At 37.7% G+C, this 26,564-nt stretch overlaps 1 protein-coding gene across 1 annotated transcript; it reads left to right on the top strand.

The window, feature by feature from the left end:
* The first annotated feature begins 323 nt into the window (after positions 1 to 323).
* PYGO1 (pygopus family PHD finger 1) lies at positions 324 to 26,126 on the top strand. Its single transcript, XM_082649237.1, has 3 exons — positions 324 to 580; positions 16,831 to 16,916; positions 17,963 to 26,126. The coding sequence occupies exons 1-3, from the start codon at positions 532 to 534 to the stop codon at positions 19,085 to 19,087; spliced, it is 1,260 nt and encodes a 419-aa protein (XP_082505363.1). The 5' UTR covers positions 324 to 531; the 3' UTR covers positions 19,088 to 26,126.
* Positions 26,127 to 26,564: the final 438 nt, after the last annotated feature.

Genomic DNA, 26,564 nt, shown 5'->3' with positions numbered 1-26,564 from the left:
GGCCGCGCCACGTCCCTCGCCCGCCCCAGAGCGGGTTTTGCAGGCGGCTCTAAGCTGGGGGCTTTTGTGTCTGCGACTCGGGAGCGGCGAGAGCGCAGACCTCATCCTCAGAGGGCGCTGTGAGTGCGCCGCCAGGGCCGGGCCGCCCGCCTCCCGCCTCCCCTGTCAGCGGCTCCTGAGGCGGCGGTGGCGGCGGCGGCGGCGAAGAAGAAGGAGTGGGAGGAGGCGGCGGCGGCGCACTCGTCCTCCGCACACGCCGGCCCCGGGCGGGGGGCCGCCCCCAGGCCGCTCTCCCGCCGCCGCCGCTGAGCCCGGGTGGCCCCAGCACGCTGCCCGGCCGCCCCGAGGCCTCGTCCTCCTCCCAAACTTTGCAAAGTCGGCCCGCGTCCCCACCGCCCTCGGCCGCGCCTCACCTCGGAGGCTCGCCTCGCAGCCGCAGCGGCCCCGCGAGGAGGAGGAGGAGCCGCCGCAGCAGCATCAAAGAGACCGAATTCCCGCGGCCTGGGGGGGAGTCATGCTTTGCGGTCTGTAATGTCAGCAGAACAGGAGAAGGATCCCATTTCGCTGAAGAGAGTTCGAGGTAACCGAGAAGGGCGCCGGGTTGAGGGGAGCGGGGGGAGCGGGGCGCGCGGGGGCCGTGTGCCCGCCGGCCGGGAGGCAACGGGGCTCTGTCCGGGCCTAACTCCGCGCAGCCCGCGTCCCGCCTGCGCCCCGGGGCCCGGGCTGCGGTCGGAGGCGCGCGGCCGCCGCGTCCCCTGTGCCGAGCCTTGGCCGCCCCGACTTTGTGTTAGGAGGCAGTTGAAGCCGCACTCAGCATCCCTTCATACCCCGCTCCTCGCCCACCTTACCTCGTTGGCCAGACACAGCACAATAGGCAGCTCAGAGGGTGAGAAAGAAACACCCCCTGGCAGAGACCACGAACGATGCCCTCCACCCCCCCCCCCCAAAAAGTAAGTTGGACCGCACTGGAGTTGACGCTCTTGCAGAAGGTGTGCCGGGCCTCCGTGTCTCTCCCAGCCCCCCTTCCCATTCTCCAAAAGGCAACAAACATACAGCTTTATTTTCCTTAGGCTTAAGAGGAGAACCTATATTCATTCAAAAGGCTTTTCTCTATTGGCTTATGGATAAGAATCATATCGCCCCAAATCAGTTTTATACACGGCTGGCTTGCTTCTTCCTTGCACACTAGTTAGGAATTTTCCTGCTGCCTTACTATCTAAGAAGTATCAGAGGGAACGATGTGCCAGACAAAAGATAACGCATGTAAGTTCACAGACACCAAGTGCCGTCTGGAAATTTGGGGAGTATCCTCCAGCTCTTATTTCCAGCTTTCAATAGGGTTCAGGCCGAAAGTCACAAAGTTCAAGTAATACTGTTTGTTCAGTAAGCAAATATTTATTGAACATCTACTGTGTGCCTGGCACTGTTTTTGGCACTGGGATACCGCGGTGAACAAAGCAAAAAGACCATCTGCACCCAGGAGGAATGCACACTCTTGTAGGGTAAACAAATGATGAACAAATAAAAGGTATAGGATGTCAAATGGTAAGTGGTATGGAGAAAATCAAAGCAGGGAGAGTGGTTAGAAAATATGTATGGGGGTGGAGAGGTAGCAATTATGTATAAGAGGGCTCAGCTGGAAGATGATGTTTGCGCAAAGACCCAAAGGAAGTGACAGAGCAGAGCCATATGGATATGTGTGGGAATAGAAGTGTTGGCAAAAGGAACAGCAAGTGCAAAGGCCCTGGGTCTGGAATTTGCCTAGTGTGTTCAAGCAACTGCAAAGAAGCTATTGTGAGTGAGCAAAGGGAGAGTAGTGTGAACTGAGCTGAAGTATGGGGTGAATGTGTATTGGCCTTGTGAGCCATTTAAAAGGTTTGGGCTTGTACTCTGAGATAGCGCCTGGATGATTTTGTGCAGAAGAGTGAGTGATCTGCCTTATGTTTTTTTTTTGGTTTTTTTTTGCGGTACGCTGGCCTCTCACTGCTGTGGCCTCTCCCGTTGCGGAGCACAGGCTCCGGACACGCAGGCTCAGCAGCCATGGCTCACGGGCCCAGCCGCTCCGTGACATGTGGGATCTTCCCAGACCGGGGCACGAACCCGTGTCCCCTGCATCGGCAGGCAGACTCTCAACCACTGCGCCACTGGGGAAGCCCTGCCTTATGTTTTTAACTGGCTGTTCTGCGGAGAATAGACTGTAGAGAACAAGGGCTAAAGCAGGGAGGCTAGTTAGGAAGTTATTGAAATAATCCTTTCATCCAAACAGGATAAAGTGCTTTATAAATCCGTAAGTAGTAAGGTAAATTTCCAATTGACTTAAGTGATGTAGAGATCAAGGACCACAGCCATTCATCTATGTTTTTGTTCCTTGTGACTAGAGATTAAACCTATAGAACTGGCTTGTGACACAGTGACAATGTGATATCCAAATAACATCACTTGAGTATTTAGTTAGAGATTGATTTTCTTAGCCATTTAAGCAAAAACATAATTTAGAGCAGAATATTGTTTTTACAGGCTTAATAGCACAATCTTTCATTTGGTGAAGGTTTTCTATTTCAACTTTCTTTTCTCTTTGTTGTTATGAATTGCCAAAGCCTTTAAGGAATAGACCTTTCTGAGATAGTTATTTCTTTGATATGTTTGCCATGTTATTTTGCCTACTATTAAAAATTACTTGGGGGTTGAAGGAAAAGAAAGCTTTATCAAGTTTATACCTTTGAACTCAATTATCAGTCTTAATCAAATGTAATTTTAAATAAAATTGATGGATATTTTATTGTGCATCAAGACTACAGATCTGTCTTTGTTTTATTACAACTGCTGGTTTTAAGTTTGATGCCCTAGTTGTTGGAAGTTGACTTAGGTGTCAGCTCAAGAATATTCTGAGAGTCAAGTACCAAAATAAAAGACAAAGCACTTTTTAAAATAAAAAGCCAATATGAAGAGGGGTTTTTATGATGTCATTTTGTACTAATTAGAACATTAATTTTTAAAACATTTTAAAATTATTTTATAATCCATAAAAGGTACCAGATTATCTACATGAGCTCTTCCGAAGCACAATTCTGCTGAACTTCACTGCCCTGGAGCTTCTAGTTATAATTTATATCATCAGACTGCACGTAGAATGTGGTGTTTGCAGAGCATAATCTCTTGAACAGTGCTTCTCAAACTGTTTCTTATCCAATGATATATATATAATCAGACTTTTTCATGGTTATGTATTTATTTCATGGGTATTATCAAAAATATAAGTTATCAAACCTTTTGCTTAGGATAAGACTAAGATATAGATAAATAGACATATCTTTCTCTATATATAGAGAAAGACCTATATATTTTTTTAAATTTTAAATTTAAAGGAATTACTAGAAAATAATATTATAGACATAACTCAGATATGGCAAAATTATGGCAATGTGAATGACTAAGGACTTCGTAGACCAAAAGCATCGTAATCCCCTAGGATGCTTATTCAAAATGTAGCTTCCTGGACACACAGAATCAGAATTTCTGAGAGATTTCTCTGCATCTTTAACAAGCTCCCCTGGTGTTCCTTATGTACACTAAAGTTTGAGAACTGCTGCTGGTAGACCTAGATTGTGAAGGTAAGTGGACCAGAGGAAGCTGATCGGTGGTTTTCCAAATGTGTCGTGATAGTTTATTTATTTATTTTAATTTTACTTTTTAAAATATTTATTTATTTGGTTGTGCTGGGTCTTAGTTGCGGCAGGCAGGCTCCTAAGTTGTGGCTCGCCAGCTCCTCAGCTGTGGCATGCGAACTCTTAGTTGCGGCATGCATGTGGGATCTAGTTCCCTGACCAGGGATCGAACCCGAGCCTCCTGCATTGGGAGCCTGGAGTCTTACCACTGCACCACCAGGGAAGTCCCTGTCCTGATATTTTAATATTAGATTCACAATTGCTATTTAATGGCAAAGTATCTTACTCCTGTTTCCTACCAGTTCTTACCACTCCCCAAACCCTCAGCCCTGGGTTGTAAGACAGATCCATGAGGATAGGTGCAATATCTTGATTATCCTTCTGTTTCTTTCCTAATTGCCTTGCTCACAGTAAATACCAAATGAACGAATGAGTGAATACATGAAGGAACTGATTCGTATCGTTATGCTGCTTTCGGATTGTCCGTAGCCCCTCCCACCACTTTTACTTGCCCTTTTTCCTTATTCTAACCAACACTCCCATTATCCAGTATTTTTAGAACTCTTAGGTGTTGATCTGATGACGCTATTCATTCGTTTATTCAACAAATATTTGTTGGGCAGTTATAGTGCCAGACAGTGAGAATACATTGATTAAGAAGACATAATACCTGTCTTCAAGAACTTTTAGTGTAGTCTGGGATACTGACAAATAAGTAATCAATTACAAACAGCATGATAAATGCTGTGATAATCTACAGGACATAAAGGAACGTATATAACCTATCTTTAAGGGAGTCAAGGAAGGCCTCCTGGAGGAGAGTTCTACGAAGTGGTGGGTGTTCCTTTGTTTTAAATGATGTAGAAAGAGCAGCAAGGAGGATGAGGGATGAGAAAAAGGTCTAGGAAGTTAGTGGTGATTTTGAGAAGGCATTTTTGGGAGAAAACTACATTTCAAAGTAGTGAATATTAAGTGGTGACGATATAATTTAAAAGAAGCTTGATGATAGAAGGAAAGACATAGCCAATAACTTGGAAAGAGAGTCAAGAGGAAGTTTGTATGGGTTCTCTTTATTTTTTCTCCCTTGAAAAATGACAGACATATTAGTAGACAAACAAAAGAACCTGATTTAGAAGGAGAGGGGAGAAACTGAAAAAGCAACAGAAAGAGAGGATAATTCATTAATAGAGCATTCAGTACGTGTTTTTTAATATCTGCCATGTGCTAGGTATTCGCTGTTGTGGAAGCTGGGCATTAGACAGACAAGACTCCTCATAAATCAGGTTTCTGCATATGAGAGAAGGAATAGCAACAAGGATGCAAATGAAGAGTTAGTCTTGGGGAAAAAAAAGAGAAAATGAAGGAAGAAAGACAAATTTAGAGATGAAGAAGGAAGCTGAAGCATTCATTTCAGATGAAATGCTTTTTTTTTAAACATACATGCCACATTTATTGTTTCAAATACAGTTATGTCTGATTTATTACTGATTTTGCCTGAAGAAGTTAAGACAGCAGACTTAATGACTCATATCAGAACTATGGTGAACACTATATAGTATCAAGATAACTCCATCTAGACTATGAACAAATGATAGTTCTTTAGTAAAAGTAGAAATTTCTCTAGTCATGAGGCAAAAGTGATTAAGTAGCTATCTGCTTTTAAAAGACTGTGCACCCTCAGATGAAACACTTTTAACCAGAGTTAGAAATGACATTGGAGAGGTAAGCATGTATTTTAGAATGGCATAGTAACACAAAAATGTCACAGAAGTGCTAAAAGTAGACTGTACTAAAAAAATATAGACCATCTTGATCAGAGAAGTGTATGGAAGATTTGGATTAAGATTGAAGAGGAAGCATGATTTACAGTCACAGAATTGAGGGGAAGAACTGATGAGAGAAAGTCTGCAGGAAAGGATTGGGGGTTTTTGTTGTTTTGTTTTTTAATTGGCATATGTAAGGGCTAGGCAGAGTGTCAGGGAAACGAGTTTGGTTTTCAACACATTGAATGAATATCCCCCTGGGATGTTGCAGTGTATGCAACAGATACACGTGGTTTGGACTGAGGCCGGTGGTCTGAGCCAGAAATAGAGATCTGGAAGTTATCAGTAAACATGTGAATACTAATTGATGCCTTGGGAGTAGATGAGCTCACCCAAGAGAGTGAAGAGTGAGAAGAGAAAAGCATTGAGAAACGCAACTTTAGGAACACTAACATTTAGGAGATAAAAGGGGAAAGAGGACCCTGAAAAACAGAATGCGAAGGAGTAGCCAGAGAGGTAGAGGAGAAAACTGTAAGAGAATGGTGTCAGATATATAACAGGAAGAATAAATTTATGAGGGGGAGATAAATGGATTTTGTTGTTAACAAGTAGAATGAAAGGTGTCTATCTGTGAGACCTCCAGCATGTTCTTTCTCCCATATTCCCTAACCTGATGAAGATCATTTATCTAGAGATCCAAACCCATGCCCCGCTGCAACTCAGCACTGTCCCAGAGTCCTAGATTATCTGTCTCCTTAGTATGTTTTGAACCCATCATCTCCTCAGTCTTTCCACAACCACTTCTTTAGTTCAGGTTTTGATTATCTCTTTGCTTATTATAATAACCCTATCACTGGTTTCAGTGGCCTCCCGTTTTGTCTTTCTTAACCCATTTTGCACATTGTTACTTACTGCTGGTGGTAAGTAACTACCATCTATTGAGTACTTACCAAGCAGTTTGCTAAGTAATTTAAATGGATCATCTTGCTTAATCCTCTCAATAACCCTATAAGCTGGCTGATATCATCATTCTAGGTTTATAATTGAGGAATTGATATTCAGAGAGGTTAAGTAATATGTGGTTAAGTAACATATTCAAGTTTACCCAGCTAGTAAGTGGCAAAGCTAGAACTTAAATTCTAGGGCCCCAAATCTTAGCCGGTGTGTTCCATTGCTATAATGCTTCCCAAACACAATTTAGTCATGTTATTCTTTTTTGTAAAATTCTTCATTGGTTCCCCATTGCATTTAGGATAAAAATCCAACCTTCTTATATTAGCCCAATCCAACCTTCTTATATTTTTATTTGGCCCAGGCCTACCACTTAGTCCTCCATCCTTCCTATTCCATGAAATGCTTACCCTTGTCTCCCATGCTCCAGTTCTGAAATAGTCACATTTCCTCTCTAGATGTTGTCATGATCTCTCATGTCTTTAAATTTTTCTTTGCACATTCTGTTCCTTCTGCTAGGCATGCCCTCTTTTTTCCCGACTTTGGTAAGATACTCATCCTCAAAGCTTCAGCTCCACCAAGACCGCCCATTATTCGAGGTATTGACATTATTGTGTAGAGTCAGCTTCACACTTGGATGCCATCCACCCACCCTTCTAAGCTTTACCTTTGTGAGCAGCCTTAAACCTCATGTACCTCAGGAATGCAAAGATCATTAATTTGGGGCGAACAGCTGGCACAAGAACCACAAATATATGAAACTTTAAATCACTGATGTTGAGGGCTTTCTGAATTTAGTATTTATTACATACCCAGATTGATCTAGGTTTGGGGCATCACATAGCAGACACTTTCTGCCTTGCATTCTAAAAGGAAATAATGTCTTTTTCACTTCAATCATATAAGACCATTTTGCCAAATGCTTAATGGAATTCATACAATACTATATTCACTTTTTTTTTTTTTTTTTTTTTGTGGTACGCGGGCCTCTCACTGCTATGGCCTCTCCCGCCGCGGAGCACAGGCTCTGGACGCGCAGGCCCAGCGGCCATGGCTCACGGGCCCAGCGCTCCACGGCATGTGGGATCTTCCCAGACCGGGGCACGAACCCGCGTCCCCTTCGTCGGCAGGTGGACTCTCAACCACTACGCCGCCAGGGAAGCCCTATATTCACATATTAATTCACAATATTTCCATTCCATGGTAGAGACCAGTATTACAGAAGTATGTGTTTCAGGTGAAGATAAAGCTGTTAGCTAAGATGTTCACATCCATAGTAAATGGTAGAGTAAACTGACATTATATCCCAGACTTCTCTGCTGTTGTGAAAAACCGATACTTGAGTGTCCACTGATTGTGCTGACACTGCTGGCTATTAGATATTTTGATAGGATGATAAATACTATAGAAGCTGAAATGAAGTGCACTAGTGGTATAGTTTAGTCTAAAGGAAAGCAAAATGAAAACTAATAATTGAGTACCCATTGTGTGCCAGGCAATGTGTTAGGCACTGTCTTAGTCCGTTTGGGCTGCTGTAACAATACCATAGACTGGGTGGCTTGTAAACAACAAACATTTTATTTCTTACAATTCTGGAGGCTAGAAAGTCCAAGATCAAGGTGCCAGCAGATTTGGTGTCTGATGAAGACCCACTTCGTGGTTCATAGACAACAGTCCTTCTCACTCTGTCCTAACGTGCGCAAGGGGCTAGGGAACTCTCCCAGGTCTGTTATGTAAGGGCACTAACTCTCCCAGATCTGTTTTATAAGGGCAGAGCCCGCATGACCTAATTTCCTATCAAAGGCCCCATCTCCTAATACCATCATAATGAGGATTAGGATTTCAACATACGAATTTTGGGGGAAAACAAACCTGGGTTGAGTCATTTAATGAGCCTAGAATACATCCTTATACCACATACACATATTAAAATAAACACTTATTTGGAATAATGATGAAGCAAGTCTCTTTAAAGGAAAATGTTGATTATAAAATATTTTAAAATAATGTAGTCACATTACTTATGAGAACAGTCACTGTCACAAACCAAACCATTATTGTGAATAAAGTGAGTTTAACAAAGGAAAAATTTAAATATATTAAAGGCACACTGCTATCTAGTGTACAGAATAATGCCTTCACTCCCTTTTAAGGACATGGGGCCAAAATAGATTGAGTCTTTAATAGGAAGAATAACTAGACCTAAAAAAAAAAAAAGCATAAAAGGCCTAAAGTAAATAATCCGCTCTTTACAAAATAAAAAGTACTTACAAATAAAAGAATGAGTTTATACTTACAAACAGATTTCATATGAAAAGATCATTGATTTGTAGCGTCTTTAGATGGGGAAGAAATTGTATCATTTAGTAGGTTGGACTGTCCTCTAAGACTACAAGTAGAGAAACAACTTAAGCTTCCAGCTCTAAATAAAGGTGAAAGGGTGAAAGGAGAGGTAAAACTATTTTTGTGCTTAATTGAGATTGATTGGCATGATGAAAAGTGATAATATATAGATAAAATTCCTTAACTTAAGATGAGAGAGGTTTCTTTTTCTATTGTTGATATCACCCTTTCCCACTTCTCTTCCGCCTTGTGCATTCGGAGGGCTCTGGGAAGGTAGGAGTGAAGAGATGAGTTGAAGAAATTCAATTATTAACAGAAGGATCAGAGTAGCCACTGTTACAACAAGATTTGGAAGTTTCCGTTTTCTTGGTTCTGTGCTCCACAACTCTCAACTTCTGGCTGAATGTTCATGGTTTACCTTGCAGAGTCAGCTGCAGCAGATATGTAGAGCAGATAGAGAGTCGCTTTGGTACCAAAAGTTATTAAGGTAACCTAAATAACTAGCTTTATGACCACTACTTTCCCCTCCCCTTGCACTTCGTTTTTAAAGAGTAATAATTACAGAAATTCTTGGTAGCTTATATTCTGATTAGCCCCAATGACCATGAATCTGATCTAACATTACTTATTAACATCATGGAGATGACAGAACCACCAGTATTACATATAGCAGTGGGAGGGACCTAGGTAAGGCCAAGAGTCAGAGCCATTGGAAATGTTACATAGTTAACTTTTTAGATGAACAATAAGTGAGGCAACTGAGACCAGTGGGAACTTGAAGATTGTTTTATGGAGGGAAATATTAGACTCTTAAATAAAAAACTAATACTATAAAACTCAATTTTCAAAAAAGAATTTTAGGTGGTTTTGCTTACAGATTACTTGAAAATAATGAATTTATTTAACTGATTCCAAATGTCAGAGTTTTGCCTTACAGTAAATACAGGAATTATCATTAAAGTTTTAGAAAATGAACAGAGATGGTAGATACTAACCATTAAGAGTACGTTTTGTCCATCTTTAACTTACAGCATTTTAATAGTAAAATTATAATTATTCAGTAGTCTTAATAATGCTGTGAATGGTAATTTATATATTCTAGATTAGAGACTAATTTGTTAATAACTTTTTATTTTTTAAGAATTACCTTTTTCTGTTGATACTTTTGTTATAATGAAATACCCATAAAAAATGTTAGGAAGGACAGGACTTTGATGTTTGGACCTTTTGTTTATTTATATAGCCACTTTATTATTTGACCTCAAGCCCATTAGTAATTCTTTTCCACAGAATTTCTAGGTATTCAGATTCAAGAACAACACATTTCTCTGTTCAGTATGTTAGTATATACTGTTATGGAAAACTGCATACAAATTGTTAATATGAACTCATTAGTTCAGTGTATATAGGCTACTGAAAGTTATACATTGGTTAAGTAGTTTAGCCATTCCTGAACCATATGATTTTGAATGAATGACCTTGAGGAGTGCACTGGATCTCTCTCTTAGTTCTTTACTTACCATCTATTCAAATGGGATTACCATGTCAAATTAAAATTAAAAGATAGGAGTCCCTTTATCATTTTTTTATTAAAGATTTTTTTTAATGGTCACAACTATAATTTAATGAATGTTTATATTTTTCCCTGTTTATAGTTTTTTTAAAAAATTCAAGTTTAGTTTATTTACAATGTTATATTAGTTTCAGGTGTACAACATAGTGATTCAGTGTTTTTTATTGATTATATTAAGATAGGAGTTCCTTTAGTTTGAACCAGAAGTTTCCATTTTTGCCTTTTGTGGGCCACTGAGGAAGACAGTATATGTACAAGATCTTAGGGAAGCAAACTACTATATTAAAAGCAGATAAACCTAGTTTTATCCAAGCAACAAAACAAAAATAAATAATTCGAACTTCATCAAAATTAAAAACGTATGTGTTTTACATCTGATGATTCTAGTATCCTTAATATATACATAAAGAATTCTTAAAACTTAACAGAAAAGACAAACACTCTAACTAAAAAATAGGCAGAGAACTTGAATAGGCATTTCTTCAAAAAAGATAAAGAAATGGTCAATAAATACATGTAAAGATGCTCAACATCATTAGTAATTTTGGAAATGCAAATTAAAAGCACAAGGAGATACCACTTCATACTCACTAGAGTCACTATATTAAAAAAAAACCTATAAATCTTGGGGAGAATGTGAAGAAATTAGAACTGTCAGACTTTAGAGGTGGGAACATAAAATGGTGCAGCCACTGTGGAAAACGGTTGGGCAGTTCCTCAAAATGTTAATCATAGGGATACTATGTGACCCAGCAATTCCACTCCTAGGTGTATACCCAAGAGAATTGAAAACATACATTTATTTAAAAACATGTGCGTAAATGCATTATTCATAGTCCCTCCAAAATAGAAACAACCCAAATGTTCACCAGCTGATGACTGGATAAACATAATGTGGAATATTGTTCAGCCATAAAAAAGAATGAAATACTAATATATAAAATTACATGGTTGAACGTCAGAAATGTTATGCTAGGTGAAAGAAGCCAAACTCAAAGCCACACATTAGGTGCTTCCCTGGTGGCACAGTGGTTGAGAGTCCGCCTGCCGATTCAGGGGACACGGGTTCGTGCCCTGGTCTGGGAAGATCCCACATGTCCGGGAAGATCCCACATGCTGCGGAGCGGCTGGGCCCGTGAGCCATGGCCACTGAGCCTGCGGGTCCGGAGCCTGTGCTCCTTAACGGGAGAGACCACAACAGTGAGAGACCCGCGTACCGCAAAAAAAAAAAAAAAAAAAAAAAAGCCACACATTATATGGCTAACAGGTATGGGGTTTCTTTTTGGGGTGCTGATAATGTTCTGGAATTAAATAGTGGTGATGGTTACACAGCCTGGTGAATACGCCCAAAACCCACTGAATTGTACACCTAAAAGCAAAAGAAAAACAAATACTAGTTTTAGATTTCAGAGCTGCTTTTTTACCAGGGGTATGATCCATACCTTTGCAATTCCATTTCTTTTTCTTTCTTTTTTTAAAATGGGGATGATTTTCCTCATAGGTTTGTTATGAAGATTAAGTGAAAGAACATAGATACAGATATAAACTTCTACGATGGTAGAACAAAGCTACCGTACAGATTCTCTTCTAAATTTCAAGTGAAATGAACCAAAACAGTTTTAAAAAACAGCAAAAATGTCAGCGATAGCAGCAAACAAGGGAAGTGGCATTGCCCGGTAACATAAATCTGGAACAGGGTGAAATCTGGATCACTGTTTTAGGCTTCTAAAACAATCCCTGCCCCTTGGAAGCTGCTGGTGATTTACAAAATTTTGAGAATTACTAATAACCTCAAGTCTGGAGAAAAGCAAATTAAATGAGTAGTCTTGTCTTCTCACTCCTCTGAGTAAGAAAAAAATGAGTGAAACAGGGGAAGTTTTTGTTGTTGTTTTTAAAGGACTCTCTGACAGAAAAGAAGCCTTCAGGGATACAAATTGAATCAGAGGACTCAAGGGAATCCTCCCATGTGAATGGGTTACTGCACCCCCCTACTAGGTAGATGTGCATTTAACAAAATCTTAGAATTAAGAGCCTGGATGTTTCAAGGAAACACAACAGGTTAATCTTACTAACATAGGCAAGCATTATAAAGAGAATATTAGCATATCCAGTCACATAAATATAACATTCATATAAAAATTAGTAAGTTGGGTTTACTAACATAGGAATGTCAGACTGGGTTCAACATTAAAATAAGGTAAAGGGGACTTCCCTGGTGGCACAGTCGTTAGGAATCCACCTGCCAATGCAAGGGATACGGGTTCGAGCCCTAGTCCAGGAAGATCCCACACGCTGCGGAGCAACTAGGACTGAGTGCCACAATTACTGAAGCCTGCATGCTCTAGGGCCCACGAGCTACAACTACTGAGTCCACGTGCCACAACTACTGAAGCCCGTGCGCCTAGAGCTGGTGCTCCACGAGAGAAGCCACTGCAATGAGAAGCCCACGCACCACAACAGAGTAGCCCCCACTCGCCACAACTAGAGAAGACCCAACACAGCCAAAAATAAATAAATAAATAAATTTATAAATAAATGTATAAAAATAAATAATGTAAAGGAAAAACATCATATGATTATCTCAATAGATGCAAGCCATCTAAGCCAGGCAAACAATCTTAGATAAGAATAAAAGGGAGTCAAAGTTATGCACATTAAATCAGAGCTTAAAAGGTCTGGGCAAAGTTACAAGATAAAAATAAAAGCATGATAATTATGTAAACATACTGTAGCAAACTAGTGAACTGACACAAAGAATAAGAAGAGAAAGAGCATGCAGAAGATGAAGAACCCATAACCTACAGGACAGAAGGAAATAACTCACATGTACTTCAAGTTGTAGAACTTAAATAAAATAAGAGCTCAAAGACAAGATAATATTAAAACACAGAAGAAGGGTAAATTGCAGACCTAAGGAAATAAATTGACTAAAACAACATATATAGAGAACAAATTAGAAACAGAATAAAGATAGTTAACAATTAAGTTACATAATAGAAAAACTTCAGATAATCAGATTAAGTGCAGATGAAAAAGACTAGTCAGATGAGCTAATAGGTATGGAGCTAAAAAATCTCCCCAGCATAATGATAATTAGTACCCCTGAAATAGAGCACTGAACAAATAGAGTGGAAAAAAAGTATTCAAAGATATGAGAAAAGAAAATTTATCTGAAATGAAGAATCTAGAGATAGAAAATACCCTGCTAAATTTAGGGAGGGAAAAAGAAGAATAAGATGTGATACTATACTATCCTCAACTTTCAAAGCAGGAAGTCACTTGACACCATCTAAAGATTGAAAAAAGAAAAACCATAATTTCTCCAACTTAATGTTTTTCTTGTTGTCTTTTCTTAGCCTTAGAGAATTATTTTCAAAAATTTCTCTTTTGGTGAAGAAACATTTAGCATATTCTTCAGTTTAATTTATTTCTTTTTCCTTTATTAAATTCTAATAAAGTTAAAATTTAATGCTTTTATTTAAAAAATAATAGCCCATTTTTGTAAAGGTATTACTATCACAAATTTATACACAGGAGGAAAAGTAGGTAGGTAGATAGTAAGCTAAATCTCTGGAATGATGTTAACGTAGGAGTAATACTATTTTCAGCCTGGGAGGTGTTAGAAATATGTATCAGTCAGAGTCCAGCCAGGAGACAGAAACCAGACTATTTTTAAATTTATTTATTTATTTGTCCTTGGCTGTGTTGGGTCCTCGTTGCGGTGCACGGGCCTCTCACTGCGGTGGCCTCTCCCGTTGTGGAGCACGGGCTCCAGGCGGGTGCGCTTCAGTAGTTGCGGCAGGCAGGCTCAGCATTTGTGGCTCATGGGCTCTAGAGCGCAGGCTCAGTAGTTGTGGTGCACGGGCTTAGCTGCTCCGCGGCATGCAGGATCCTCCCGGACCAGGGCTTGAACCTGTGTCCCCCGTGCCGGCAGGCGGACTCCCAACCACCGTGCCACCAGGGAAGCCCCAGACTAGTTATTTTTAATGGAAAGAATTTGATATAAAGTATTGTTAACGGATATTAAACTGGCAAAATAGGATACTAAAGTTTTTACAGAGGTAACAACTGTGGGAAGCAGCTACCATTCTTAAGGCTGAAGGACATAGGAAAGAGGTTGGAATTATTAAAATATATAAACTCACAAGAGGGTCCCTGTGGAGTTTAAACTCAGGTCTCTGAGAAGGGGGTGCTGCTTAGGCTGGTATGAATGCCTGTGGGGTTAGAGGATGGGCCCTATGGGCCTGGGACTCAGACACCAGGTGCTGATGTCTCTGAGGAGGGCACAACCAGGCTATCTGGGATAATATGTGAGCTAAATAAAAACAGTATTATTTTGTTCTAGATGGCTAGCCAGAACAGGGAGTACCTTTCTACTTATTAGAAGTCTTCCTCTTTGTCCCTCAATAGGGCTTTTAAAAAGTTTTTGTTCATACTGATCTTGTGCACCTCTTAAATTTATTGCTAGCTATTTTAGTTTAGTTTTGTTCCTGTTAATGAAAGCTTATCTTCTACTTTATCTTTTAACTGGTTATAGTTTGTAATATGAAAGCTTTTGATGTTTAGATATTAATTTAACATCCAGAATCCTTACTAAAATTTTGTTATTGTTGTCATAGTTTTTTACCTCCACAATATTTAAACCTCTTCTAAATAGCTCTTACAGAAATCTGCTTTGCATTTTTATGTGTGGAACTATCGCCAGCATGCTGATTTCTCTTTATTGCCAAGTACCATTACTTTTCCTGAACTACTATTGTAAAGATATCATTACTGGTCTCCCTGCTTCTACCCCATTCCCATCACCAATTTATTCTCAGCACAATTGCTAATGTAATCTTTTAAAAACATAAATCGTGTTACTTTCCTGCCCAAAATCCTTAAATGATCATCCACTGTTCTTAACATAAAATCCAAATTCCTTACCATAAACTCTAAGGCTCTATGTCTCAGTTGGCTCGCGCTGCCATAACAAAATGCCATAGACTGGGTGGCTTAAACAACAGAAATTTATTTTCTCTCAGTCTGGCACTAGGAAGTCCAAGATCAAGGTGCCAGCTAGTTTGTCAGCTCCTGGTGAGGGCTGTCTTCCTGGCTTGTAGATAGACGCCCATCTTCTTACTTTGTCCTCATATGGCCTTTCCCACTGTTTGCATGTGGGAGGAAGGAGGGTGGAAGGGAGGAAGGGGGTGTGGAGAGAGAGAGTTCACTTTCTCTTCTTAGAAGGCCACTAATCCCATTACCCTCATGACCTAATGTAACCCTAATTACCTCCAACAGCCCCCACCTCCAAATACTATCACATTAGGGGGCAGAGTTTCAACATATGAATTGTGCGGGGACACGAGCATTTAGTTCATGACACTCTAAAATGATCTGGTCCCTGCCTGTCTCTTCAGCCTCTTCTAAAGGTGCTCTCCAGAGTTCCGTAACACACTGGCCTCTTTTAAATGTCTCAGACAGGATGACACATTCAAGCTCCTTTCTATTTATTCTCTCTGCCTAGAGGCTTTTCGTTCTGCTCTTCATATGAGAGATTTCTTATCATCTTTTAGGACTCAGTTTAAATATCTCTTTCTCTGAATCCACATGTATGAGCAAGTCTCCTATAATTCTCTGTCAACTCATTGGATTTATTTATTTATTAATCTATTACAGATATGTGTTATAGTTTACTACAAATGTGTATCTACATATATGTGCACATAATTTTATTCTGTCTGCTTTTGTATATGTTCAGAATTCTCTGTAATAAAAAGTGTGTTTTTTTAATGGAAGAAAATCCCATGTTTTTTTAAACTTCTTAGATTCACAGTCAAGCTTTTGCTTTTGCTTGATCATATTGAGAAAATCATACTCACATACATTGTTGTATTTTGACAATACCTTTCAGAATTAAGAGGCACATACCTCTGATGCCATAATTCCAGTCCTAGGAATCACTTTTACATGAGTGTAAAGACATTGATACATGGATTTTCATTGCAGAACAGCAAAGGTTTGAAAACAATCAAAATATCCATCAATAGGGAGGGGACTAGTTTAATGAATTATGGCATAATCATACTGTGAACTACTCAGTTATTAGAGAATGGAGCAGTTCTATATGTAATGACATGGAATGATTTCCAAGTAAGAAAGCAAGGTACAGACCGTTGTTCCATACTAAGCATGCCATTGTTTGTGTACTCCCCAGAGATATACTGGAATTTATCTAGATTATCTTTGGAAAGATAGATCAGAAACTAGCAACAGTGTTTGCTTCAGGGATAGGAAACCAGATGACTGAAGGTTTGAGGGTGGGATGGAGAATTACTTTTTCACTGAAAGAATAATAAAAAATGCTATGGGGTAGAGGTGAATGACTGATTTTGGCTGAGATTATGGGGAAGACTTTTTGGAGAACAAAGATAATAAGAGCTTAGTATTGCTTTTACATATTAACAGGTAGCTATAATACATATTGCTATGAGAGATATAAATTTCACTTATAAGTAGAAATACTATCTGGATTTATTTATTTATTTATTTTTAGGTGGTGATAGTGGACTGGATGGGTTAGGAGGACCAGGTGTACAACTAGGAAGCCCAGATAAGAAAAAGCGCAAGACAAATACCCAGGTAAATTGGCATTTTCTTTAATAACAGTTTTTCTTCACTGATATGATCAGGCTATGAGGTAAATTTAACTTTCGTCGTGGGTTTTGTTTCCTATCCTAATTCAGAACCTAGTAGTGACTTCTGCACTGATTTGTTTTTTGGGTTTTTTTTTGCTTTGCAGCTAGCGGCTATTATTGGACTGTAAGCCTAGAGTGAATATTGCAGGAAGGAAGTGTAGGCAGATAAATTAAAATGCTTACTCTTAAAGCTAATTTAAAAGGAATAGATGCCTGTACTTTTATGAAAAGATTTAAAAATATATGGACACAAGTTTAACTTGGAGTAATGTTCAACTATTATAATAAGTAGTATGTACATATCATGAAGCAATCATGATGGAAGCATCTTTTGTCTGAAACCTTTGGTTGTAATAAACAGTTATAAATACAGACTTTCTTGGTTTTATCCTCTGTAAATTTGAAGCACTGTTTTTATTATAAAGACTGCAAGTAACTATGAAATGTGTACAGATTACCTGTTTCCATTTTGGCCACACTGTTAACGCTTGCAGTTGTGACTAAAACTGGCAGTTTATTTTTCCAGTCTGAGGCCTAGGCCTTAGTGCTTTGGGAATACTTTAATAGCTAACTCTCTGAAGTTAAGCTAGGGAAAGAAATTTAGATCCTGTTTACTGTTATTTCATTTTATGGCTGTTTGGAGGTATAAAGGTATTTTCAGTTAAAATTTTAAGTGAAAGATTCTAGAGTTACAGGCAAGCATATTCAATGAAAATTACGGTAATGAAGCTTCTTTTGAAGGCTGAGTACTTCTAGAGTTTGTAACAATTGATTTGAGCTCAAAAAAGTACACCTTATTTCCTTTTCTAAATGAAAGAAACCTACACAGTTTTATCATTAAATATAAATAGAAACATTATTTGGAATTGAAAGGTCAGGTGAAGAATTAAATTTTTGTAACACTTGAAAAGAAATTTAAAACTAAGTTCATAAATGTTAACATTTATGACTTCTTTGATCAAAAACATGTATTTTACATTCTCATTTCAGGGGCCTTCTTTTCCTCCATTGTCTGAGTATGCTCCACCACCAAATCCAAACTCTGACCATCTAGTGGCTGCTAATCCATTTGATGACAACTACAATACTATTTCCTATAAACCACTACCTTCGTCAAATCCATATCTTGGCCCTGGCTATCCTGGCTTTGGAGGCTACAGCACATTCAGAATGCCACCTCACGTTCCTCCAAGAATGTCTTCCCCATACTGTGGTCCTTACTCACTCAGGAATCAGCCACACCCATTTCCTCAGAATCCTTTGGGCATGGGTTTTAATCGACCTCATGCTTTTAATTTTGGGCCACATGATAATTCGAGTTTTGGAAACCCATCTTATAATAATGCACTAAGTCAGAATGTTAACATGCCTAATCAACATTTTAGACAAAATCCTGCTGAAAACTTCAATCAGATTCCTCCACAGAATGCTAGCCAAATATCTAACCCTGACTTGGCATCTAACTTTGTCCCTGGAAATAATTCAAATTTTAGTTCTCCATTAGAATCTAATCATTCTTTTATTCCTCCCCCAAACACTTTTGGTCAAGCAAAAGCACCACCCCCAAAACAAGACTTTAGTCAAGGAGCAACCAAAAACACTAATCAAAATTCCTCTGCTCATCCACCTCACTTAAATATGGATGACCCAGTGAATCAGAGTAATATTGAATTAAAAAATGTTAATCGAAACAATGTCGTAAATCAAGAGAATAGCCGTTCGAGTAGCACTGAAGCTACAAACAACAGCCATGCAAACGGGACACAGAATAATCCACGACAACCTAGAGGTGCCGCAGATACATGCACCACTGAGAAAAGCAATAAATCCTCTCTCCACCCAAGCCGTCATGGGCATTCTTCTTCTGACCCAGTGTATCCTTGTGGAATTTGTACAAATGAAGTGAATGATGATCAGGATGCCATCTTATGTGAAGCCTCTTGTCAGAAATGGTTTCATCGGATCTGCACTGGAATGACTGAAACAGCTTATGGCCTCCTAACAGCAGAAGCATCAGCAGTATGGGGCTGTGATACCTGTATGGCTGACAAAGATGTCCAGTTAATGCGCACTAGAGAAACTTTTGGTCCCCCTGCAGTGGGCAGTGATGCTTAATCACAGGCATTAACTACAGTGGTTTTTTTCTCCTGTGTATTACAGAGGTTCAGTGACACAGGATTTTAATGTTTTACATTATTTTTTTAAATGCACACACAAAAAAGTTATTTACCTTTTAGTTTTTATTAATAACCACTTCATTGCTAGTGCAAACTTTGTATTGTTTTTGTTTGCTATCTTAAATAAGAATAATGTATATGGGGGTGCATTAGAAAGTAATATACAAGTAAATTTTAGTTTGTAATCATGAACATAAAAGCCTCTTGAAGCTTCAAGATAATATATAGCAAATGTAGGCAAGTTTTGACTTTTAAAAGTTAGAATCATTGAAAAATGTATCAGTTGACCCTTGAACAACAGAGGTTTGAATTGCCTGGGCCCACTGATTTTCAATAAACACATACTATAGTACTACATGATCCACGGTTGATTAAATTCCAGGATGCGGAACCACAGTTTTGGGGGGCTGACTATAAAGTTGCATTCAGATTTTTGACTGTTAGGGGGTCGGCACCCCTAGCCCCCGCGTTGTTCAAGGATCAAGTGTATTCCAGTGCTGAACTTTGGCAATATCAAATTAAATATTTAGTTCAAAAAAATATTTGAGGATCCATTTAACATGTTTTCAGAAAGAATATATGTAGTTAAAACATGGACGAAAGCATACATTTCAATGAGTGTTTTAAAAAGTAATAGAGTATGACACCAGATTCGTCCCATATTAGGGTCCTTGAAATTAGTGACCTTCATATTATCAACTCAGTCTTTCCAGGATGTCTGTTTGTACAGATATGAGACAGATGTTAGCATATAGTAGATGTTCAATAAGTATTTGTTGATTAACTTGTGGATTGTACCACATGAAATTGCTACCATTAGATCAGTTGAAAATTGACTACAATTAGTAGAATTGTCATAAAGGATTTTTTAGTTGTGCTATTTAGAAATATAACTATGCTCTTCACTCTTCAATTTGATTATTGAGTTGTTTTGTTATTGTTTTCCAGAGAAATAAATAATACAGTATCCTCAGAAGAATTGTGAATACTTTTCTTAATATCATTTCAAACCAGGGACATATTGCAAATGAGATAGGTAGAAACATCAATTTGGCCTTAGAGAGCTCTACTGGCCAAAGAGTGGTGGGTTGAAAAATCTTGTTCTGGGGATCTGAAAATTAAAAATGAGCCTCAGGGGAGTTCAAAATCCATTTTAAGCAAAGATCAATTAAGAGCCAAGATGAGAGCTTACTCACAGTTCGAGGCCCTGCAGCAGACAGGAGTTTCCGCTGTGACTGGGGAAAGAGTAAAAATGGACCTGAGAGTATTCTCTTGAGAGATGATTAAGAATGGAGACAATTGGAGGTGCACTAATTAAGATTTGAAACAACAGAAGCCTGTTTTTGGAGTGGATCATAACCTGTGACCCAAAAAAAGGATTCTATATGACAATTGATAATAATTTATACAATGGTTGGATGTTGGTAAATCTCCCAAACTTGAACCATCGTTGTGACCAAAATTCTGAAGACTACGTGGTGACCTGCAAAAGGGATACTTTAAACCTTGGTGAAATGACAGCAGCAGCAATATTGCCAAGAAATTTAAATTATGCATGAAAATTTTGATTATAGTCCTTCGGTTAATAAACATGAACCCACACTTTTACATGACAGCACTGGTGTCACATGTCACAAGCCACTAAAGCAAAGTTAATTGAATTTTTCAATTCTGTTGTTTACAGTGTAGTCACCAGAACTTTATCCAGTGAACTGGTATAGTTTTCATCATTTGGAGATTTTTCTAAGAAACTTCATATTCTCCAATTGAAAAACAGTAATTGGAGGGTTTGAACAGTTTATACAGCCTAGCAAATGATGAATTTTATAAAAATGAAATATTTAATGTCCTATTAGAAGAAAACTGTTAATGCTTGTGATGTGTATTTTGTTTGAATAAAACTTATTTTTTTAAGTAGTGTTTTAATTTTGACCTACAGAAACAGCAATTTCATATGGTACAAGGCAATATAAGGTTTTCTCCATTTACCTGTGACTAGTTAGAGATGAGTACAAGATATTTTAAATATAGTTGTAATATAAATGTCTTTATAGTTTTAGGAAATGAAATGATATAAACTCTAATACTAGGTACTCCTTTGTGTGAAAACTTTACCAGCTGAAGCAGGTAAAAATGCAGTAGTTTGGGCTGACTCTTGACATTTGGTACGTTCAGTAGCATACTCGAAGATCACATTTTGCTTACATTGTAGTTTTTGTTAAAGATACATAATTTTCTAAATGTTTAAGGACTTAATTATGTTGTTTTTGAAATCCTAGTGACTGCAGATTTTTAAGATATGATGCACTGTATGCTATATGCCTAGTTCTAGCATCAGATCATGGTTGTTTTTTTTAATGACTGAATACAGTTAGGTAGATGCTGAGTAGAACCTTCCAATGTCTTCAGGAGTTAACACTTTACACAGTAGTACTCAAGTTGTGCTCATTGCTAAAACTGATTATGCAGTTTCTAAAGCCCTCTATTGCTTACACTTTTATTAGTAGTTTTGTGAAAATGAAATAACCTCTCCCAAGTTAGTCTAAAAATACTTGATTTATAATGTGATTCTTTTATTTTCCATTTCCAAGTAGTTGTTTTTAAAAACTTACAAACAAGTGAATTTTTATTCTTGTATTTAGGTCTTAAGAGCACCTTACTTAAATACGAATCTGTTAAATTTACAGAAGAAAAACCCGTGGTTGATTTTAACAGTGAATCATAGGCAAACTACACTCATAGCTGTTGAATGTTTTCATGTATTTGAATTAATTTTCTTACTAGTTCCACATTTGTCTCTACATAACACTGTCAGAAGTTATCTAGAGGCTTTTTGGTAGGGAAAGTGATGAACTATAAGAATGGCCAGATATTAATTTGCCTAATGTGACTCAAAGAAGGCTATGATACAAATCAATACGACTTTCTTAAGACAAGTGATGAGCTGTCCTAAACATTTAAAAAATACTCAGTGAGGGAACTAACTGCACACAGGTGGCATAATCTTCCAGTAGCATCGCACCTTTTTTGGTGTAATCCTTTTCCATCACTGAAAGGCCTCATCTCACATGCACACATACACGCAAAGACACACGTACATGCAATTGAGCAGGAAATCTTGGGGTTTCTCCTACATTCTCAAGTTTTGCCAGAGTTCAACCTGGCTATCAGCAGCTAGGCTCTCTCACCAAGGCTAGGTTACTAGAAAGTTTTAAAGTGTCAGTTCCTTTCTCAGAACTTGCTTTGTTCATTTCACTAGAGAATTCCTGATCCACTTGCTTCTAGATGCTACTGGACTCCCTAATGCAGGACAGCTTAGCTTGCTATAGAAAAATAAATTATTTTTCAGATAGAGTGCTTGGAATTAGATTTGTGGTCCATGTTTTCCTTTTGTGTGAAATACTTTAGCATACTGCTATTATGATTCTTGTTATCCAGACTAGAAGATTATGTACATAAAACTGAAGATTTTCTTGTACTAGTGCTTATTCTTCATAGATGAACACAATATAAAGAAATCCAATTTGTGTGTTTGTGTGTGTGTATGTGTGTGTGTGTGTGTTTAGACTCCTAACTCTGCCTAGTGGTAGGAAAAAAACTTCAATAATAGGTTACCCTGAAATCTGCTGACTTTGATCATCCAGGTAAAATATCAGGAGTTTTCTTCTAATATTCTTTTACATTTGTTTGTCTTGAACAAACTGAGTGCTAGTACTTATTGTCCAACATACTATGGTAATTGTTTGTAATAGTAAAATATATATATATAAGCAATGATTTTTAGAGGGAGCTCGAGAGTTTTTGGATTTCTTTTTTGCAGTGTATAAAGGTTTCATATGCATGAACATTTGTGCTATTTAAGATTTTTTTAATTAAAAAAAAAGTTTAAAAGCATCCAGATTCCCAAAGGTCATTTGTAAATAGTGGTTTAGAACTCTGTATAAGGTGATTAGATTCTTAGGGAAGCTCATAAAGGCTTATTTACACCATCATGTAGTTAACAATGTTGTATCATACTGAGTGCTCAGTCCTCTTTAGGGAATCAATCAATGTAGGAAGGAGAAAGAAGCAGAGGTCTTTCCTTTTTTCTGATTTGGTTCAGGAAGGTTGAGATGTTTGGTGTGTTTCCCAGTTGCCCTCTTCCCATCCTAAACTCTCAAGTGGAATGCTATATAAACCAATTTGCCTTGTGCCTTCCTGGATGCTCTGCACTTCAAAATTTCATATCTTTCCTCTAATCAGAATTCTCATTTCTTTGTTGGCTGTGGTTGGCTAGATTTTAAGGGGACAGTCTGTTGCAGCAAGATTTGAACAAAGATAATGAAGTGGAATTAAATTTCTCTTTTTTTAAAGACTTTATTCAGAATGAATCTTTAATATCTTTGATTTCATACAATATGACCACATTTAGGCACCATGGAAAGCAGTATTTTTATCAAATTGATACGTTCTTGAGAGTACTTCCCAATCTCCTTTAGGTTGTGGAGACTTTTCACAATTTCTTTTCCTCTACTTCTGAACTCAGAGGTTTTCTTCTCATTTCCAAATTTTATCAACTTCCCCCTTTTCTCTATTCCATTTATCTGATAAAGCAGTATAGAAGTTATATCTGTAATTTTCCAACTCTTGGTACAGTGATGGGCTTAGAGGCATCCCTGGAGTAAAGGGACTAGGGATGGGATTAGTATCTCCCAAGACAAGGGGTCTAGGGCAAATAAAGGGAAGAAAGTTTTCATTGAAGACTTTTAATGAAACCCAATGGATAAGCTTCGTCTTTGTCATATTTTGTCGAAACACATTACTTGTAATTATATTAAAACTTATTCTAAATACCTGTACTTCTCTTGTTCTGTAGGTGATGTAGATGATGTTGCTTGTTAGTTAAAATACCTTTTATAAAAGAAAGTCCTGCTTCTTATCATGATGTATGTGACTTAAATGACTGTTTCATATTAAAACTATTTCTTCCTTATGTACTGCTTACATATACCTCTTTTTGGGATATTAGTTCAGTACTTTTATACAAATCTGAGTGTGTTCCACATTGGTGACATGTATTTTTGCAGTAAATTTTTGTTTTGTTCTTAGAGCATGTTTAAAGTAATACATGCACTAGTGCTGTGATCTGTGGCAAAATTACTGTAATTCAAATTGGAAAATAAAATGTTTCCAGACTTTGTCCAACATTTATTCCTATGACAAAGGAAATTACTATGTAATACTAATTATTTCATATGCTGGTATGTTTAAGCTACTCTATGAAGTATGTGAGACATCAATATTTATGGGTTAGTAGATGGCCTGATGTCTTTGAAATGGGAGAGAGGGGTAAAATTTGGTGCTGGCAATTCATAGCACTCATAATACAATAAATACTTCTTAAAAATTTGATCTTCCTCTTACAGTTATAATTTACTAAGGAATTATCTTAATTTGACAGTGCATATTCAATTTTTTTAGCCCATACCATTAAAATTATATATTAGACTTTGAACTTATTCTGATGTCTTCCAACCAAAAAAGATATCATTCACTCCACTGTAACCAAAATAAGTAGTAATATTAATCTTCATTTATTAATAAACTATTAAAATACCATAAAACTCCTCTAATTTACTTACAATTTATAACCATTGATACAAGACTTGAATGTTTACTTTCTACTATCTGATGAAAAGATTTGTTAATAAAAGTCATAATCAAGATTTTAAAGAAAAATGTTTAACCTTGGGAAAATTTTAAGCTTTTTAGAGACACTTATTTCAGAATACTAGTTTAAAAGCATTCTTTTGTCATTAAACCTTAAGTACCCAAAAGAATCGTAATAGATAATACTTGGAAATTTGTATATTTGAAATTACGTGCTTAACAGAAAAAAAAAGAATGCTTGTGAGTGCTTAAACTGCATATCTTTTAAAATATTCAAATTTTTAGACTTTTATCAATTTAACCTGAATTAACAAGGTTTTACTATATCAGTGATGTATATTACAAGATTAATGTCTACCAATGTTATTCTAATGATCTCTCTATACAGCATCGTTTTTGGCATGGTTGTTGTGGTATATTTTGTACATTTGATTGTTAGCTGTTGATAGAATTGACATAGCAATAAATCTGATTCAGTTCTTAAATTTTAAAAAATGCCAGATACAATACTGTGTCATAATCCCATTATACTTTATTTGAATGCCCAATGTTTTCATGGGTTTCTTTTTTTGTATTAAAAATTTAGTTTTACATGTTAGGGATTTTTTTTTTTCTGGTATTTTCATATACAATCTTTTAGAACTGGGTCTGTTTCTATTTGAATCATAGAAGTTGAAAGAAGTATTCGTATTAAATGATTCATGAATTGCTTTGTGGAAAAATCTGAATAAAGTATGAAATGACTAGGTTACCCCCAAATTGTTTATGTTCTTTATGTGGTTAATGTACAGGTTACAGTTTTCAAGGAAATAAAATTGGCTTGGTAACTGATTGGATATAGTAGATAATGGATAGTTTAACTGTCTAAGGGCTTCCAAATATTAAACCAAATAATTCTCAATTCTGAATACTTTTTAATAATTACTATAAATAATGGTAAGCCAATTCTCATTTTTCTTTTTAAGATATTTAACTCTATAATTTCTTCCTTCTTATCCTTTTTCTTTCTTCCTTAAACACCGTGCTAGAATTTAAAATTGGATGAGTTTAACTTATCTCCACATTTTAGTTTTTTATTCTGTAGGTAAATAGTAAGACGGGTAGAGGTTCTATCAAACAGTCCATGTTATTGTTGGCCATTCTTTTCAGGGATCATGCTAAATGTCATTTGTGCATTGTATAAAGAATGTTATCAGTATATAGACCTACTATTAGTAGAAATTATGTATGGCAGGCTTTCTTGAATAATATGTATTGTAAGTTTGTTTCCTATTAGTGTTATGCTTCAGATTCTTTTAAATAAAGCTAGTTTTTAAAGAGAAAAATAACTTTTTTAAATGCTTGACTTTTATCAAGACAAGTAGGCGTTGAACAGTCTTGGCTTTGGGTAGGAGATGTCCTAGGAAACATTGAGCAGGGCAGTAGCATACAATTTACCAGGAATTTACTTTTGTTGTTGTTGTTTATTTATTTATTTATTTATTTTTGGCTGTGTTGGGTCTTCATTTCTGTGCAAGGGCTTTCTCTAGTTGTGGCAAGCGGGGGCCACTCTTCATCGCGGTGCGTGGGCCTCTCACTGTCGTGGCCTTTCTTGCTGCGGAGCACAGGCTCCAGATGCGCAGGCTCAGTAGTTGTGGCTCACGGGCCCAGCCGCTCCGCGGCATGTGGGATCTTCCCAGACCAGGGCTCGAACCCGTGTCCCCTGCATCGGCAGGCGGACTCTCAACCACTGCGCCACCAGGGAAGCCCAAACCAATATTTTTGGA

This window comes from Grampus griseus (genome assembly GCF_964374135.1).
Source record: "Grampus griseus genome assembly, chromosome: 2".
In the NCBI taxonomy this organism is placed as follows: Eukaryota; Metazoa; Chordata; class Mammalia; order Artiodactyla; family Delphinidae; genus Grampus; species Grampus griseus.
This window is presented reverse-complemented; position numbering and strand designations above follow the sequence as displayed.

Bases quoted from the DNA above. Each gene is read 5' to 3' on its own strand.
- PYGO1 (XM_082649237.1), top strand. From the start codon at position 532: ATGTCAGCAGAACAGGAGAAGGATCCCATTTCGCTGAAGAGAGTTCGA. The intron at 581-16,830 runs GTAACCGAGAAG...ATTTATTTTTAG, and splicing joins TTCGCTGAAGAGAGTTCGAG to GTGGTGATAGTGGACTGGAT. The intron at 16,917-17,962 runs GTAAATTGGCAT...TTCTCATTTCAG, and splicing joins AGCGCAAGACAAATACCCAG to GGGCCTTCTTTTCCTCCATT.